At 36.2% G+C, this 20178-nt stretch overlaps 1 protein-coding gene across 50 annotated transcripts in view; it reads left to right on the top strand.

Annotated features, from left to right (window-relative positions):
- The window catches only part of CLASP2 (cytoplasmic linker associated protein 2), a 205172-nt gene that overhangs the window by 152322 nt on the left and 32672 nt on the right, over positions 1–20178 (top strand). For 40 of the 50 annotated variants that reach the window (XM_084987576.1, XM_084987570.1, XM_084987575.1 and 37 more), the window contains 3 exons: positions 5760–5923; positions 6715–6793; positions 10812–10955. In XM_084987576.1, the coding sequence (XP_084843702.1) occupies positions 5760–5923; positions 6715–6793; positions 10812–10955 (387 nt within the window). Of the gene's footprint in view, positions 1–5759; positions 5924–6714; positions 6794–6925; positions 6977–10811; positions 10956–20178 lie in introns of all 50 variants that reach the window. The other 10 variants (XM_084987545.1, XM_084987565.1, XM_084987557.1 and 7 more) reach the window with 1 other exon arrangement.

Below are 20178 nucleotides of genomic sequence, written 5' to 3'. Positions count from 1 at the left end.
TATCTGGTCTCCTGAAGTGTGTTCTAGACAACTGAACTCCCTGCAGTCTTAAGATCAGGAGACCAAAACTTACACCTTACCTAGGGGATTTACAAGTTGTAGTATATTTACTTTTTAGCTCCTAACAATAGTAATTGTCTCAAGCCTTCAAAGAAATAATTTAGCTTGTGAATGCATTGCTTCTCGAAGGGGTGTGGGAGGAGATAAAGAAAAGAAAAATTCTAGGGAGTTCCAGTTGTGGCTCAGCAGTGACAAAACAAACTAGTATCCATGAGGACACAGGTTCATTTCCTGGCCTCACTCAGTGGGTTAAAAGATCCAGGATTGCTATGAGCTGTGGTGTAGGTCACAGACAAGGCTTGGATCTGGCTTTGCTATGGTTGTGAAGTAGGCCAGCAGGTGCAGCTCCAGTTTGACGCATAGCCTGGGAACTTCCATATGCCATAGGGGCGGCCATTAAAAAAAAAAGAAAGAAAGATTCTAGGTACTGTGCTTTGGAAGCAAATGCTGCCACTGTTCAGAAGTTTTGGCAGGTGTCTGTTAGTCTTACATTCTTTTCCTGAAGTTGAGCCGCAAGGATAGTAGGGTCTGGAGAAGAGTAGTTTTGTTTATATTTTGTTTTTAAATTTCCTTGACAAGGAAGTGAGAGAGAAAAACAGGAAAATCACATACTCGTCTTCCATACTATTCATTTTACTCTTGTTTTAAAAACTATTTTGAGTTTATCACAAAACTTTGAAAAACATTTGTCACTTTTATTTTCTAAGTGTTTTTCTTCCATACAGGAAGTTGGCATTGATGGCGACTAATTTGTGTGTTTTTCTTTTTTTTCTTTTTTTCTTTTTGCATGCTGTCCCCTGTGTTGGAACTCTCAATAGAGAGTAAGTTGGTTCAATATTTGTTGGAAAGCTAACTATACTGCATGACTGTGAAATTAACCCTTTTTCTCTATTTTCTCTCCCGAAGAGTTCATGCAGTGTCGGACCCTTTGCAATCCACGAAATGCTATTTGCAGTTATGCAAACTGTCATTCTGTTTGGAGATGTGCTTTTTAATCTACTAATTAATCTAATTTGATTATGTTCTTCTGTTCTGTATTTGATGACTGGCACACCTAAGATATAAGCGAGGTTAAGAAAAGGCTGCCTCAATTGTAATAGCTCAAATATTGTTAATTCTTTTCCAATAAACTACAGTTGTGAGATATGTAGAATTATAAATTGATTCCATTGAAAAGTGGTTCCAGTTAATTGTTTTTTTTTTCAATTCCCAAGTTTCATAATTATTTTTTTAAAAATTGAGTTCCACCCTCCCCGTATACACTTTCTAATATCCTGTTAATGGCATTCCATAAAAGCAAACAGAGCATTTTAAAGGACCTATGATTCTCAGCTTTCTCTTCTGGAATCAAATTTTTAGCTCCACTTTCCTCTATCTCCATTAACCATAGATAAGGAAATGGGAGGCTATCAACATTTGACATTGAACTTTTTGTGTTAGGGCTATCATGTAAGAAATTTTATGTAAAATTTTCATTATGTATTTTGGATATATATATATATATATATATATTCACACATACGTGTATTATTTAGTAAAGTACCATTGATAGGATATAAGTATTTTGAAAAAGAATAGTATAATTCTATATATAGAGTACTATAAAAACATGTCTACATTTTTATTCAGCTATACACACATTATATCTAATCAAAAGAAATTTCTACTTAGAAGACTCAGAGAAGTCTTCTTTTAAAAAATAGCAATTCAGATCTTGACTTTGGATTATGTCAGCATGAGAAAAAAGGTCCCCCCAGGAATGACTGGCCTGAGTCCAGAGCGGTGGGATATGTCAGAAAGTTTATAGGAAAGAAAAATAAAATCTTGGTTGGGATTAAAGGAAGATCTTACATATCTTCCCTTGCATTGAGAAAAAGGAGTTGGCTACCAATTACAGGGTAAGTTTTACTTAAGAGAAAATCTTTATTCTTTAAGGAACCTTTCCTGCACTTTCACTGAACAACTTTTTGTTTATTCCTCAGCCTTTCATAACTTCAGGCTTGGTTCTAATTGATGGTACAAGACTGAAAATATAGTCTTTATTCTCAAACTAGGTTATATGTTATGTGCTCCAGGTGCAAAGATAATATAAATACAGAAAAAGTTAAATAGCACTATAAAGCTAGTCCCACTACAAATTCCAAGTAGGGATGATCAGTGGCTATTATCTAAAGAGGTCCGAGAAGCTCTTTGGCTAGGACTTAAGTGGAAAGCTTTGTAGGGAGTCACATGCTTTGTATGAATAGGAGAATTAGGGCGTAGGTGAGCAATCAGGAGTGTGCGTAAGATGTGTCAGGGACAAAGAACTTTTGTTGCCAAGTACTCCAAGATCAGTTTGGAGAGTTAGAGCTTTTTCTAAGCATTTGAGACATTATTCTATAGACAGTGAAGGGACATTAAGGGGTTTTTGCTTCTATCAAAAGAGTGATATCACAATCTCATGGTGAGAAAGAAGCATGAGTTGGCCTGCCATCTGTTTTATAAAGTTTTATTGGAATACAGCTCTGCTTACATGTTTGCACACTGTCTATGGCTGAGCTACGATGGCAGGGTTGAGTAGTTGTGACAGACACCATATGGCCTGCAGAGCCTAGAATATTTACTATCTGGCCTGTTACAGAAATCCAGACTTAGAGTCAGAAAGGCCTGGTGCCCATGATGATTGATAGATTTGAGGAAGACCAAAAGTGAGAGCTATTTAGAGGTTTGGGGGCCTGGTAGGCTAGATCAGAGAGGCCCTGTCAAGGAAGTCATGCTTTTGAGGAAAAGAGAATCAGAATGAAGACTGGCTGTTAGAGCTCCCCACATTCAGGATGCAAAAGGGAAATTCCCTGTAGTAAGAATGAAGGAAGGGAGTTAATAAGAGGAAGGCGTTGTCAAGCTATAGAATGGCCAAACATACTAAGAAAAAGCTGCTGCATTTCACAATTGGAAGATAATCGATAGGCACAATAGGCTGGAAGTTGAAGGAGAAATTCTTGAGACAGTATCTTCTGCATCTGTAAACAATATAGGTTGAGAATAAAAATAATAGAGGCCCATACTTCAGAGACCAAAAATATAGAAAGAAAAGATTCGTCTTAAAGAGGAATAAATACTGACTCTTCCTTGGAAAAAATGACTATTAGAAGGATAGCTATAGAGGGAATCAAAGTGGCGGTGGGGGTCACTGGAGAATTTTTTTTTGAATGATAGTAGATTACATAAGTTATCAAGTAATAAAGCAGATGGAATACAACTAAAAACCAAGTGACTTAGATTTAAGTCATGACCCAGCCTTTGATAAGCTGTGGAAACTTGGGCAAGTCACTTTATTTTCTAGTTCTCATTTTCCTGAGAACCAGATAAAATGGGAGAATTGATTTAGGCATTCTAATGTCTGTGGTTTTCAAAATGGATTTTGACATAGTGAAAACTTAATGTTGGAATCTTCAGGAAAATAGCCAGCAGCTGAAACAACAAGAATGAAAATGTACCAAAGAATTAGAGAATGTTGTGCTGATAAACCAGGTTTGAGGGAGAGGCAGGAAGCCTGATTTGTGGTCTTTGCTATAATTTCTTAGGTATAAATACTCCCACGAGGTTAATTTCAAACCACCAGCCAACTCACAAAATTCCTGGATATTTAACATTTGACTTCCTAGGCAGGTACTGACTGGCTCCAGGACGAGGTTAATTTCAAACCACCAGCCAACTCACAAAATTCCTGGATATTTAACATTTGACTTCCTAGGCAGGTACTGACTGGCTCCAGGACATCACTGAACAGATTTCTGAGGTACAATAAAAGTGAGCACTAGGTTAAATACATGCATTTGTCAGAGTAGGTCTAGTGAAGTTCCAGCTGTGTCCATGCTCTGAGGAGAGGGCCAGAGACAGTTTAAGTAAAGCCGTAGGCCAAGTTTTTAATCTAATAGAAGCCAGGTTTTTTGGTTATGGTTGTAAGTGGGGATGGGAGGATAAGACCAGAGTTAATGAATCTGCATTGTGAATAAGAACAGTGTTGAAGCAGGTACTTACTGCCTGGGGATCAGAAGGTAACAGAAGATTTAAAGTAGTCATAGTTTCTGCTTTTACAAATAGCATCTTGAGCAAAAAACAAAAACAAATAGCATCTTGAGCAAATAGCTAAAGTGTATTTTTTCCTAACTCAGATTCAAATGGCAGATTCAAATACCACAAGACTCTCTTATGGCAAAGCAGGTTAAGAATCCGCATTGTCACTGCTGTGGCTTGGGTCATAGCTGTGGGCACAGGTTTGATCCCTGACCCAGGAACTTTCACATGCCACGAATGAGGCAAAACAAGTATAGTTAGAATTCTGATAGAGGAGTTCCCATTGTGGCTCAGTGGTAACAAACCCAACTAGTATCCATGAAGATACGGGTTTGATCCCTCATCCTGCTCAGTGGGTTAAGGATCTGGGGTTGCCCTGAGCTGCAGTGTAGATCACAGACAGAGCTCGGCTCTGGCGTTGCTGTGGCTGTGGTATAAGCCAGCAGCTACAGCTCCAATTCTACCCCTAACCTCAGAAATTCCCTATGCTGCAGGTGCAGCTCTTTAAAAAAAAATTTAAAAAGGCATTCTGATAGAGAATAATCCTTCATTTCTGACATTAAAAAAAAAAAACAGGAGTTCGTGTATAACTATGTAAAAGGAAATTTAAGAAAGAAATATATATATTGAGAACAAAACTCCTAACTTTTAAATTAGCATAGTTACTTTGGGATTATTAACTTTTTTAAACCATAGTTTTTATAATCCATTGTGATTATAAATTGTCTCACAATACAGCATGAGAGACACTGTCTTGAATTTTCTCCTCTTTACCTAGAAATAAATTTTCCAGTATAATATTGAATTTCTTGTGGAGATATAACCTTAATTTTGTCACTTTTCATAAGTATTTTTTCATAGGTATTTTTAATCAGATAAGTAACTTATGAATTTTAGCTTCTCATCCCTTAAATTTTTCTTGAATCTTAGAAAAAGTCTTAAACTAGATTAATATTGGAAACAAGTATATGACCTATCAGTAATAATGAGGACTAATAATAGCATGCCATCTAGGACTTTTTAGAGATCATTAAAATGTAGATATAGATTTGTATCCTGATTTGACTTATTTTGTGTGCAGTTATATTTATCTTAGGCCATTTAAAATTACTTTTGGGGCAGTTTTAATAAATAATTTATCTTAGACCAAAAAAAATTGTGACTACTGACATTTTGAGAGCCAAGAAGTCTCCAGTTAGCCCACATGTCAAAATGATCTTATACTTTAAGGAAGCTGTCAGCATAGTCACCTTCTGATTAACTCACCACCACTCTTCCAAAGACCTGGGGGCTGATGAGCCTATAGGTAGTTCCTCTTCCTAAATTTCAGGTAAAATGGATTTCAGTTCAAGCTGTGGCATCATTAACACCCTTAGGTGTGCCAGCCATTATGGCAAAAGTTTCTTTACCAAGTGATGCTGCATGGAATAGCTAATTGTCGAACTTCGACAGAAGTTGGATAACAGTTCAAACGTACTCTTGTATCACAGAGTCCAATGAAAAGCAAGAGAGATTGTTTTTCCGCTTGGCTGCCAATCGCTGTGCCTCTGATTCCTGTATTCCTTTCTACTTCACTTTTGAATTGATCATAGAGATCAATATTTCCTCCTTTTTCTCCTCCCTCCCCCATTTATCCACTGTAGGTGTTCAGCATGTTTTTGGAGACTCTAGTGGACTTCATACAAGTCCACAAAGACGATCTTCAAGATTGGTTGTTTGTACTGCTGACACAACTACTAAAAAAAATGGGTGCTGATTTGCTTGGGTCTGTTCAAGCAAAAGTTCAGAAAGCCCTCGATGTTACAAGGTAAGAGTTTCTCCTTATATTTCAAGTTTACTCAACAGTAATCAAGAATATTTAGTTTCTGTGTTAAAAATTCAGATTTCTGAGTCCTTTCAAACCATGTAGACTGCATGAACTCCATTTGAAAATTGTTAATGATGGCAGCTTACATGGTATATTTGATGCAACTAATGGTCCTTAGTTCAAACACTGCATTTAATCTATAAAAAATTTTATTAACATTGGTTGAGTAATTCAGGGTTGTATTTTATTTTAATTAAGATGTATCTGAAAAGTAGAATTGAAGATTTTATTCGATCTAATGTTAAAATATTTTCTAAGTTTAAAAAGAATGTTTTATTATGCATTCTTTTTTCAGAAGATTTTGAACCAATGATATATTTCTACTTTCTTGTGTAGATTGTTGAAGTGACTTATTTCAAATATCCATTTACTAAGTTGAGGTGAGTCTAGAATTCAGATATTAGGTATGGAAACATCTCTGATAATGTTGAACTTTTACTGGATACGTTTTTCTGATTAAATATGTAACTGAGGCAAGAAATCATTATTTGCCATAGTGTTGCTTTTTAACCTTCTGCAGGGTTAAAAAAAAAATGTTCAAATTCTTCTGGGAGTAGCTTTTATTGTATTCTTTACCACATAGACTATACCACATACAGATACTACTTCATGCATGCATTCTGAATGACATTGTGTTTTTGTGTTAAGCATAATCTTTTGTTAAGTTTGCTAAATGCTTACTTACTGACTTAATTTTGATTTTGTTTTGCTGTGTTCTTTTCTTATTTCAGAGAATCTTTTCCAAATGATCTTCAGTTCAATATTCTAATGAGATTTACAGTTGATCAGACCCAAACACCAAGCTTGAAGGTAAAAATTTGGGGTCTTTTGAAAACATTGTAAAGAATTGAAGTATTTTATTCATGAAGTTATGTTAATACTTGTATTTCTGTCACATGAGAAGCTGTTCAATCAGTGGATTTTGTTTTTATAAACTTTCAGACAGTCAAGCCAGCACTTCGGGACCAGCTTCACTGTTTTTGGAGCTCCAAGGTTTTTTTGGTTTTGTTTTAATCTGCCTTATATCTTTTCTTAACTCTCTACAAACTGCAGTGTTTCAGATAATATTTGTATGCATCTATATATTCAACTACTAACCCTTTGTAAGCCTTTAAAGCATGCACAGATTTGATTCCAAATGTTATTCAATGCCAGGCTATCTTTTGGAGAAGCTTACTGGAGAGACATTTAGAAGGCAACAAAAGTATGGCCATCTAACCCTAAGCTGTTATGCAAAATTGCTCTATAAAGTCTTATCTAATTTTATGTTTGTGATTTCCCAATATTTGTTTTTTTAACTTTTGAAGTTTGAATAGATATTTTGGGCAAAGTGACAGTTTTGCCTACTTATTTCAGTAAACGAAAGTTTTTAAGTTTAATCTCAGTGCTGCTGTTCTCCAGTTCTTAAATGAAACAATAATTTTCTTTTTGCAATGCAATATTTCTGATGTGTGCATAAAATTTAATTCAGGATTAACTTTTTCAGCTGTCATTAGCACACACTTTCTAGTTAATTTATGTGAAAACTAGGGTGATTCCTAATTTTAATTGAAGGAATTGGGACAAGATGGCAGAGTAGAAGGACCTAAACTCACCTTCTCTCACAAAAACACCAAAATTATAACTAACCACTAAACAACCAAATTTTGATTAAAAAGAACTGTTTAACATAAAAGAAATAATTTAAAAGATGTGCGCCTGAAATCTTTACTAAGATGTTTCTTAGTGAGTTTTCTTAAATGAGATTAAAATCAGGGAAATAACAAGCATATATGCATTTACAAGCCTTGTCTTTTTCTGCTCTGTTCTGCACGAAATATGTTTCTACAAGCATTTTTGCCTAGGATTGATTTTCCTTTAAGTTTTTGAATATGATTTTGCCTTAAAAGCACAGTTATATTTCATACCAGGGTTGACTTAAACTCAACATAGCATTTTTTTCTCAGAGCTGCTTTGTGAAAGAGGTTCCATCTGTTTTGATTTTTAAAAGTGACCTGCAGAAGAATGATCCACTTGATATTATTGATAAATATTTTTTAAACTTATTTATCCAAGCCATTGTGCTAGGTATTTCTAGGAGTATAAAACATTTTTATCATTATTGTTTATGATACATGATAAACTGTAAACTGTGCTAAGAGTTATGATTTAGGTACTGATGGTATTCAAGTGCTGTTGAAAATGTATATAGATTAAAAAATAAAAAAATAAAAAAAAAGAAAATGTATATAGAGCTGTTTCATGGGCCAGTAGAAACGGAGTTCTAAACCATTAGCTTAAGAAATAAGAGCCATAGGTCAGTTGATAGAACAAAGTTGCTGAAGGCCTGAAGAAAAAGACAGTGCGAAATAGATAATTAGCTTCCCTATTGGAAAATATACTGGTCATCAAAGAATGTTTTTTCTAAAAGCCATATATACATATATATGTGTGTTATATAAAAACATAATATATATGTAAATATATATATATACACACATTATATTATATGCACACACGTAATGCTGTAGCGGAAAAGCATTCTTCCGCTAATGAATTGATGTTTTAGGATAGCAAGGAGAAGCTATATTGGAGCTATACCTTATGCTGAAAATAAAAGTAATGTTCAGGAGTTCCTGTTGTGGCAGAGCAGAAACAAATCCACCTAGTATCCATGAGGATGTGGGTTCGATCCCTGGCCTCACTCAGTGGGTCAGAAATCTGGTGTTGTCTGCGAGCTGTGGTGTAGGTCGCAGACACAGCTCAGATCCCACATTACTGTGGCTGGGGCTGTGGCCGGCAGCTGTAGCTCCAATTTGACCCCTAGCCTGGGAACTTCCATATGCTGAGGGTGCGACCCTGAAAAGCAAAAAAAAAAAAAAAAGAATCCAGAATGTTATGTGCTGCCATAATTTAGTTGGGCCTGCTACTGCAAAATCTACGATAAATCTCTTTCCCTCTCCCCTATACATTTTACTCAGGATGGCTTATAGATTCATTCTTGTTTTTAATACATTTCTTAAAGTTATAGCTACTTCTTAAAGTTCATTTATTATGAAATGAAACATGTAAGTTGATGACTTCTGTCTTTTTTTTTTTTAAACTGGAAGCAGAAGGGGGAAAATGTACAAGAGTCAGAACTTTATTTTAACATATACACCTATGTTATTAACTTGGGATATTACTTCCCAGAGATTTTATTTGAACTGAGTAAAAAAATAGCATCTTAAGATCAATGGTGGTATAGAGGGATAAGGAACTGGTGTTGTCACTGTCACCGCAGTAGCCCAGCTCGCTCCTGTGGCACAGGTTTGATTCCTCACCCAGAAACTTGCACATGCTATGGGCATGACCAAAAAAAAGATCAATAATAAGGGAAGAAAGAGCATAGAAAACCTGATTACCTTATTCTTTGACAGTATTTTTTCAAATTTGCTATTTTAATCATATATTTAAATCTTCCTTTTTCTAAGTCTGCAAATCAGCATTTAATAAACGTTCAGCATCAGCTATATCCAAGGACTGTGCTCTATGCCAGGTGCCATTTTTAAAGAAAACTGGTAGGAGCTCCCATTGTGGCTCAGTGGAAACGAATCTGACTAGTATCCGTGAGGACGCAGGTTCCATCCCTGGCCTTGCTTATTGGGTTAAGGATCCAGCATAGCTGTGAGCTGTGGTGTAGGTTGCAGACGCTGCTCAGATCTGTCATTGCTGTGGCTGTGGCATAGACCAGCGGCTACAGCTCAGAATCTACACCTAGCCTGGGAACTTCCATATGCCTCAGGTGCGGCCCTAAAAAGATAAATAAATAGCACTGGTAAAGTCTTAGAAAACTGTTATTTAGCAGTCCTAGAGTTTCAGAAGATGTGACTTTGAAAACAGTGGTTCTCAAACTTTTTTCCCCAACATACCTAAGAAAGTAGAAATAATTTAACAACAGCTTACTCTAAAGGTAAAGAAAGCTGCATCTGAGAAAGAAGCATGTTTGCTTTGCATCACCTCCTACTGGGGGTGTGTCTGTGTGTGTCTGTGTCTGTGTCTGTGTCTCTTTTTTTACGGCTGCACCCACGGCATGTGGAAGTTCCCAGGGTAGGGGTCGAATTGGAGCTGTAGCTGCTGGCCTACACCACAGCCACAGCAACATGGGATCCAAGCTGCCTTGCATCTGTGACCTACACCACAGCTCACAGCAATGCCAGATTCTTAACCCACAGAGCAAGTCCAGGCATCAGACCAGCGTCTTCATGGACACTAGTCCAGTTTGTTACCACTGAGCCACGGCATGAACTCCCATCTCCTGCTAGTTTTGAAGCCTGTATCCTACCACACACTTAGCCTCGATGCAACCCACACATCAGGAATTCCAGGGAGAATAAGACTTTTTAAACTCATATGTGACAGTTCTTTTATACAAATAAGTTGTGTTTCTTCTCCAGTGATACTTGTGTAAAACTTTTTTTTAATACCTCATTTCCAAAATACTTTGGTTCATTTCTCCAAGAGCCAAATTATACTCAATTTATAAAGACTGGTTCCCAGGGATATCTAGACAAAACTCAGCTCTAAGCCCTGAAGGAGACTCCAGAAGTGCCTAATCTTACCAAGAGACTTCAGCAGTTGTTCAGACGGGGGAATAAAACTTTTTAAATTCTGCCTTGTGTGAAAAAAAATCGCATTATCACATACTTGTACCTCCAGTAGGTAGGTGATTATATAACTTCTCTTTTGTTGTTGATACTTTTTCATTTTGTGTTTGTCCAAAGAATAATCACAGAATTATTTCTGAAGTGTTCTCATTGCCCCTTAATGACCAGCTGATTGCCCTTTCTCATTGTGCTTACCTCTGCAGGTGAAGGTTGCTATCCTCAAATACATAGAAACTCTGGCCAAACAGATGGATCCAGGAGATTTTATAAATTCCAGTGAAACTCGCTTAGCAGTATCCCGGGTCATCACTTGGACGACAGAACCCAAAAGTTCTGATGTTAGGAAGGTATGTTTTAATTTAAGGTTTAGAAGATAAATTAGAAAAGCAAATTAATAATTTTGTATCATCAGTGGAGGAAGCTAATATTTTCAGAATGTTATCAGTTAGCATAGAGTTATTAGTCTAGCAATATGTGGACCTTTTTAAAGAAAATCTTCTCCTTTAAATTTTATCTAATTAATGAGAGTACAGCTTTCAAGCTTAGAGTCAAAAATAGCTGCCCTTGCCACAATCCTCCCAACCTGTAATCTTATAACCATCTAAAATATTTCAAATTTTTTTCCCTTCCATTTACTTATGTATTTCAAGTAAAAGTTTCAGCTGTTTCCTGATTTATTACTTTTAAGTGTTATCTGTTGATCTGTTGATAGATTTAACATTATGTATCTGTCTTTCTGCCTTTATAAATGAAGTTTTTGGTAATCAATAGAATAAATTTAATTTGGTATAGAAGGGAAGTATTCACTCCTATACCATATGTTTTATTAGTGCCTCCTTCCTTACAGAAACTGTTTGCCCTAGTGTTAATAATTTGCCTTAAAAAAACTTTTTTAATTTGAAAAAATTAAAACAAAAAAGGAGTTCCCATTGTGACTCAGCAGAAATGAACCCGACTGGTGTCCATGAGGATGTGGGTTCAATCCCTGGCCTTGCTCAGTGGGTTAAGGATCCAGTGTTGATGTGGTGTAGGCCGGCAACTGTAGCTCCAAATCACCCCCTAGGCTAGAACTTCCATATGTTGCCAGTAGGGCCCTAAAAAGCAAAAAAGTAATAATAATAATCTGCCTTAAGTATTCGTTCGTAGTTTTAACATCTCCACCACATGCTAATTGCTGATAGTTTCCATATGCTCAAAAACATAGGTTATTTATTTTCTGGAAAGTTCCTTTCTAGACCCTACGTTCTCTCCACCATCTTTTTTTATCTAGGGCCACACCTGCAGCATATGGAAGTACCTGGGCTAGGGGTCCAATCAGAGCTTCAGCTGCCGGCCTACGCCACAGCCACAGCAACACCAGATTCTTAACCCACTAAATGAGACCAGGGATTGGACCTGTGTTCTCTTGGATACTAATTGGGTTAGTTGCCACTGAGCCATGATCGGTATCCCTCTTCACTATCTTTCTGAGACTTTTCTTCAACCTTAGTCATTTGTTTCTTGCATGCTATTGCTGCTCTTCCTTGATGGGTTATTTCCTTCAATATTTGCTATCAAGGAGTACATAGGATATAAGTTTTGTGATCTTTATTTCTAATTATGAACACTTTACCCAACAACAGCAGAATATTCATTCTTCTCAGGTGCACATGGAACATTCCCCAGGATAGACTATATATTAGGCCATGAAACAAACCTCAATATTTTTTTTAAAGGATAAAACAGTATATAAAGTATGGTCTTTGTCCGCAATGGAATGAAATTATAAATCAGTAACAGAAAGAAATTTGGAGCATTCCCAAATCTGGAGAAATTAAACAACATGCTCCTAAATCACCAGTGGATCAGAGAAGAAATCAAAAGAGAAATTAGAAAATACACTGAGATGAATGAAAATGAATATATGACATAACAAAGTGTATGGAATACAGCTAGAGCAGTACTTACACGGAAATTTATAGCTGATAATACCTTAATAAAAAAGAAGAGAAACATCAAATCAATAACTTTACCCACCCCCACAAAAGTAGAAAAAGAAGAGCAAACTAAAGTAGGCAGAAAGAAAGACATCATCAAGATTAAAGCAGAAACTAATAAAATAGATAGTAGAAAAACTTTACAGGTGAATTCTACCAAACATTTAGAGAGGAGTTAACACTGATCCTTCTCAAACTATTCCAAGAAATTGAAGAGTAAGGAACACGTCTGAACTCATTCTGTGAGGCCAGCATTACCCTTATACCAAAACTAGACAAAGATGTCACCAAAAAAAAAAAAAATTATAAGCCACTATCACTGATGAACATAGATGCAGAAATCCTCAGCAAAATATTAGCAAACCAAATCCAACATTACATTAAAAGTATCATATACCATAATCAAGTGAGATTTACCCCAGGGATGCAAGGATTTTTTGATATCTACAAACAATTATTGTGATAAACCACATGAAGAAAGTGAAGAATAAAAACCAAATGGTCATCATTGTAGATGCAAAAAAAGCTTTAGATAAAATTCAGTATTCATTTGTGATAAGAAAAAAAAAATCTCTCGAAGGTAGGCATAAAGGGGACATACTTCAACATAAAAAAGCTCACATAAGACAAAACTTCAGCTAACGTCATAATGGTGAAAAGCTGAAAGCATTTCCTCTAAGATCAGGAATAAGACACAGATCCCCACTCTCACCACTTTTTTCAACGTAGTTTTAAAAGTCCTAGCCACAGTAGTCAGAAAAGAAAAAGATAAAAGGAATCCAAATTGGAAAGGAAGAAGTAAAACTGGTACTGTTTGCAGATGACATGAATACTATATATAGAAAATCAGAAAGATGCCTCTGGAAAACTACTAAGGCTCATCACTGAATTCAGTAAAGTTTCAGGATACAAAATTAATATACAGAAATAAGTTGCATTTCTATACACTAGCAACAAACTATCGGAAAGTGAAATTAAGGGAACAGTCTCATTTACCATCACATCAAGCAGAATAAAATACCAAGAAATAAAACCTACCTAAGAAGGTAAAGACCTATACTCTGTTAAGACACTGATGAAAGAAATTGAAGATGACACAAGCAGATGGAAAGATATACCATGTTCTCAGACTGGAATAATCAATATCCTTAAAATGATATTACTGCCTAAGGCAGTCTACAGATTCAGTGCAATCCCTATCAAAAACCAATGGCAGTTTTCACAGAACAGGAAAAAATAATTTTAAAATTTGTATGGAGGAGTTCCTGTTGTGACTCAGTGGAAACAAACCTGACTAGTATCCATGAGGACATGGGTTTGATCCCTGGCCTCACTCAGTGGGTTAAGGATCTGGCGTTGCCATGAGCCGTGGTGTAGGTTGCAGATGAGGCTTGGACCTTGTGTTGCTGTGGCTCTGGTGTAGACTAGCAGCTGCAGCTTCGATTTGACCCCCTAGCCTGGGAACTTTCATATGCTATGGCTGTGGCCCTAAAAAGAAATAAATAAAAAATTAAAAAAGACAAAAGTGAAATTTGTATGGAAACACAAAACACCCCAATAGCCAAAACAATCTTCAGAAAGAAGAGCTCCCTGACTTCAGGCTATATACTACAAAGCTACAATCATCAATACAGTATGGTATAGTGGTACACAGATAGAGGTATAGATCAATGGAACAGAGTAGAGAGTTTAGAAGTAAACCTAGAAATTTACGGTCAGTTAATCTTCAATGAAGGAAGCAAGAATATACAATGAAGAAAAGACAATCTCTTCAATAAATGGTGCTGGGAAAGCTAGATAGCTCTGGGTAAAAGAATGAAATTAGAATATTCTCTAACACTATATGCAAAAGTGAACTCGAGGAATTTAAGACCTAAATGTAAGACCAGATACTATGAAACTGCTAGAGGAAACATAGGCAGAATGTGGTCTCTGGCATGAATTGCAGCAATGCTTTTTTGGATCCGTCTCCGAAAGCAAAGGAAAAGCAAAAATAAACAAATGAGACCTAATTAAACTTAAAAGCTTTTGCACAGAAAAATAAACCATTGACAAAAGAAAAAACAACCTATTGATTGGGAGAAAATATTTGAAAATGATTAAAAATGGATTAATAATCAGCATATCAAAACAACTCAACATCAAATTAAAAACCAATTAAAAAATAGAAGAACTAAGTAAACATTTTCCAAAGAGGAAATGCAGGTGCCCAACAGGCACATGAAAAAGATGCTCAATATTGCTAATCATCAGGGAAATGCAAGTCAAAACCACAAGGAGATGTCATCTCACACCAGTCAGAATGGATATCATCAAAAACAACACAAATAGCAAATATTGGTAAGAATTTTGAGAAAAGGGAACCCTTGTACACTGTTAGTGGGAATATAAATTGATGTGGCCACTGTGGAAAACAGTATAGAGGTTTCTCAAAAAATAAAAATAGAACTGCCATGTGACCCAGCAATTTCACTCCGGGGTATATATATCAAAACAAACAAAAAACCAAAAAACCCTACTTCAAAAAGATACATTCACCCCAGTGTTCATAGCAACATTATTTATAATTGCCAAAATTTACTTGGAAACAACCTAAGTGTCCAACAACAGATGAATGGATGAGGATGTGATGTGTGTGTGTATGTATATATAATATACAATATATATATAATATGTATATTTTCTATATATATAATGAAATACTACTTAGCTATAAAAAAGAACAGAATTTTACCATTTGCAGCAACATGGATGGACTTGGGGGTCATGAAATATAACCTTAAAAATTGTGAATCACTACATTGTATACATGTAACATAGTATTATATATTAGATGATTAGTATATATCAACTGTATTTCAATTTAAAAAACCAGGAGTTCCCATCATGGCTCAGCAGTTAACGAACCCGACTAGCTTCCATGAAAATGTGGGTTCAGTCACTGGCCTCTCTCAGTGGGTTAAGGATCTGGTGTTGCCGTGAGCTGTGGTGTAGGTCAAAGATGCAGCTCAGACCCCGAGTTGCTATGGCTCTGACGTAGGTCAGTGGCTACAGCTCTGATTGGACCCCTAGCCTGGGAACCTCCATATGCTGTGGGTACAGCCCTAAAAAGACAAAACAAAACAAAACAAAAAAAAACAAGCAAACAAAAAAAGATTAAAGCAGGAGTTCCCGTTATGGCTCAGCAGTAATGAACCCAACTAGTATCCATGAGACACGGTTTTGACACCTGGCCTCACTCAGTTGGTTAAAGGATCTGTCATTGCTGTGGGTATGGTGTAGGCAGGCAGCTACTGCTCCAGTTCAGCTCTAGCCTAGTAACTTCTATATGCAGTGGGTGCATCCCTAAAAAGACCAAAAAAAAAAAAAAAAAAAAAGATTAAAGCAGGAACTCTCCCTGGTGGCTCAGCAAGTTAAGGATCCAACATTATCTCTGCTGTGCCTCTGATCACTGCTGTGGTGCAAGTTCATTCCCTGGTCAGGGAACTTCCATGTGCCTCAAGTGCAGTGAAAAAAAAATTAAAAGATTAAAGCAAAAATTAATAAAATACAGAGTGGAAAAACAGTAGAGGAGTTCCCTCTGTGGCACAGCATGTTAAAGTTCCGGCATTATCTCTGTGGTGGCGCAGGTTTGATCCCTGGCACAGCGTAGTAAGTTAAAAATTGGTGTAGGTTGCAGCTGTGGCTTGGATTCCATTCCTGGCCTGGGCACATCCATATGCTACAGTTGCCACCAAAAAAATGAAAAAAAGAAAAAAATAGAGAAAGTCAGTGAAACCACAAGTTGATTTTTCTGAAAGATCAACAAAATTGACAACTTTTTAACTAGGTTGACCAGAAAAAAAAAGAGAAGACTCAAATTTCACTAGAGTTAGAAGTGAAAGAAGGAATATTATTACTAACCTGATAGAAATAAAAAGGATTGTAAAGGAAGGCTACCAAAAAAATGTATGCCAATAAGTTAGTTAACTTAGAGGAAATGGACAAATTCCTAGAAAGACACAAACAACTAAAACTGACTCAAGAAGTCAATAGAACAAGTGAAGAGATTGATTTAGTAATCAAAAAACTACCTACAGAGAGAAGCCCAGGCTCAGATGACTTAACTGGTGAGTTCTACCAAATATTAATATCAGTTCTTCACAAACTCTTCCAAAAGATTAGAAGAGGAAGGAATACTTTACAACTCATTCTATGGGGGCAGTTTTATCTTGATAACAAACCTAAACAAAAAGATCACACCAAAAAAGGAAGATTACAGATCAGTATCTCCTATAGACTTGGACACTTTTAATCCTTAGCAAAATACTGGCACCAAATTCTGCAAAACATAAAAAGAGAATTATATGGAGTTTTCCCTGTGGCACAGTGGGTTAAGAACCCAGCGTTGCTGCGACTGGGGCATAGATCTAAGCTGTGGCTTAAATTCAATCCCTAGCCAAGAATTTCCATATGCAGCAGGTGCAGCTAAAAAAGAGAGCAAGCAAGAATTATACACTAAGACTGAGTGGTATTTAATCTAGGAATGCAAGGGTGAATTAACATCTGAGAGTCAATTGTAGTATTCCATATCAGTAATTAAAAGACAAAAACCGCATGACTATCTGAATAGAAAAGACATATGGCAAGATCTAACATCTTTTCATGATTTTAAAAAAACAAAAAACCTAAACAAACTAGCAAGTGAAGGGAAGTACTTCAGCCTAATGCAGGATACCTATAAATATCCACAGCTACTTTATGGTGAAAGATTGGATGCTTTCTCCCTAATATCAGGAACAAGACATGGGATGTCTGCTCTCATCATTTCAGTTCAACATTGTAGATGGGTTCTAGCCAGGGCAGTTAGGGGAGGAAAACAAAGAAAAAAGAAAGAAAATCCAGATTGGAAAGGATAATGTAAAACTACTTGTATTCACAAAAGATATAATTTTATATATAGAAAATCCTTCAGAATCATTAAAAACATTACTAGAACTAATAAACCCATTCAGCAAGATTGCAAGATATAAAAATCCCTAGACCCAACTCAATATTTGTCATACCTGGGGCTGACAAATATTCCTCTCAGACCCCACCTTGTTCTAATCTTTCAGGGAGGGGAATATTAATCTGAAACCACAGAGCTGCCAAGGGAAAAATTAAAAATCTAGCACTTAGGGCAGATTTGGTAAAATGAAGAGTGTAGACTTTAGAACTAAACTGGCTTGGGTTTAAATATTTACCCTCTCACATTCTATTAGGTTGAATCATATGAAAGTGCAGATATTCAACCATTTTTTACAGTTTCACCTAGTCTCACAGTATTCATCCTGTATTCTCAAAGGAAATCATTTAACCTAAGTTGTAGTTCTTTGAGTGCTTACAATCAATAGCTTTCAGGGATACTGCAAGATTTAAATGAAAATGTGTTAATAAAAATACCTGACGTATAGGAGGTGTTCAATAGGCATTAGTTTTTCCAAAGGTAGTAAGATGTATGAATCATAGGAAGAGATGGGTATTTCTGGTCAACCCTGAGTTTAGGGACCTGAGAAGGATTAAAATGAGGTGTCTTTAGATTTTGATGGTGGGGGAGGCTGTGTATGTATGGATATATGGAAATCTTTGTACCTTCTCTTCAGTTTGGCTGGGAACCTAAAAAATAAAATCCATTTAAAAATACGGAGAAACTGACCCCCTTGCTGTACAGTGGGAAAATTAAAAATATATATATTAAAAAATTAAAAAAAAAAAGGAGAAAAATTTTTCGTCTTTTTTTTTTTTTTTTTTTTTTTTTTTTTTTTTGTCTTTTTAAGGATGCACCCGAGGCATATGGAGGTTCCCAGGCTAGGGATCGAAATGGAGCTGTAGCTGCTGGCCTAAGCCACAGCCACAGCAACGCCAGATCCAAGCCACGTCTATGACCTACACCACAGCTCATGGCAACGCTAGATCCTTAACCCACTGAGGGAGGCCAGGGATCCAACCTGCAACCTCGTGGTTTCTAGTTGGATTCGTTTCCACTGTGCCATGGCAGGAAATCCCTGGAGAAAAAAAAATTTTTAAATCAGTTTACAAAAATGAGTTGTATTTCTAAACACTTGAAATGAATAACCCAAAAACAAAACAAAACAAAAAAAACACACAATTCCAGGAGTTCCTGCTGTGGCACAGTGGGTTAAGAATCTGACTGCAGTGGCTTGGGTCACTGCAGAGGTGTAGGTTCAATCCCTGGCCCAGCACAGTGGATTAAAGGATCCAGTGTATGGGGTGATAGATGCTACCTATTCCATTTGGAGTGGATAAGCAATGAGATCCTGCTGTTATAGCACAGGGAACTGCATCTAGTCACTTATGATAGAACATGATGGAGGATAATGTGAAAAAAAGAATATGAATATATATATATATATATACACACACACACATATATATATACATATATATACATATGTATATATACATATATATATGTGTGTGTATATATATATATATAACTGGGTCCACTTTGTTGTTCAGCAGAAATTGACAGAACATTGTAAATCAACTATAATTTAAAAAAAAAAAAAACCTCCAGCGTAAGTCACACTTGGCTCAAATTCAGTTCCTGGCCCAGGACCTTTCATATGATGCGGGTGCAGCCATAATTTTTTTCTAACAATAAAATTTTTTAAATTCCATTTAAAATAACATTAAAAGAGTAAAATAGTAAATTTAACAAAGGAAGTGCAAAATTTTTTAGTAGAAACTATTAAGCAATTGAAAGAAATTAAAGGAAATTGAAATAAATGGGAAAACAACCCATGTTCTTGGATCAGAAGACTTAACATTTTTAAGAGGCAGTACTCCCCAAAGTAATCTACAGATTCAATGTAATCCCTACCATAATCCCAGCTGGCTTGGTAGAAACTGACAAGATGATTCCAAAATTCATAAGGAAATTCCAAGGGACCCATAATAGCAAAAACAATCTTGGAAAAAAAAAAATAGGACTTCACACTTGCTTATTTCAAAACCTAATATAAAGCAAATAATAATTAAGACAGTATGAAACTAGCAAAAGAATAGACATAAAGACCAGTGAAATAGAATTGAGAGCCTAAAAAGAAAACTATGGCAAATTCTCTCTCCCTCTCCATTTTTTTTTTTTTTTTTTCTTTTTTTGGCCAACCCTCAGCATTTGGAGCTCCTGGGCCAGGAATCAGATCCAAGCTGTAGCCATGAACTAAGCTGAAGCTGCAGCAATGCCAGATCCTTAACCCACTGTGCTGGGCCAGGGGTTAAACCCACATCCTAGCGCTCCCAAGAAGCTACCGATCTCGTTGTACCACAGTAGGAGTTCCTCAATTTATTTTTGACAAGGGTACCAAGACCATTTGATCAGGAAATTCTAGTCTTTTCAACAAATTGTTTTGGGTCAATTGAACAGCTACATGTGAAAGAATAAAATTGAACCCTTAACTCATAGCATATACAAAAATTAATTCAAAGTTATCAAAGACTTAAATGTAAAAGCTAAACCAACTCTTCAGACAACGGGGATAGGAGTTCCCTTTATGGTGCAACAGAATCAGCAGTGCCTCTGGAGCACTAGGAAACAGGTTAGGTCCCC

This window comes from Sus scrofa, chromosome 13 (genome assembly GCF_054392235.1).
Source record: "Sus scrofa isolate SSC_HxYL_T2T_F1_AM1 chromosome 13, Sscrofa_HxYL_maternal_Yorkshire_Landrace_v2.0, whole genome shotgun sequence".
In the NCBI taxonomy this organism is placed as follows: domain Eukaryota; kingdom Metazoa; phylum Chordata; class Mammalia; order Artiodactyla; family Suidae; genus Sus; species Sus scrofa.
The sequence above is the reverse complement of the archived record's forward strand: the minus strand, read 5'-3'. Positions and strand labels throughout refer to the sequence as shown.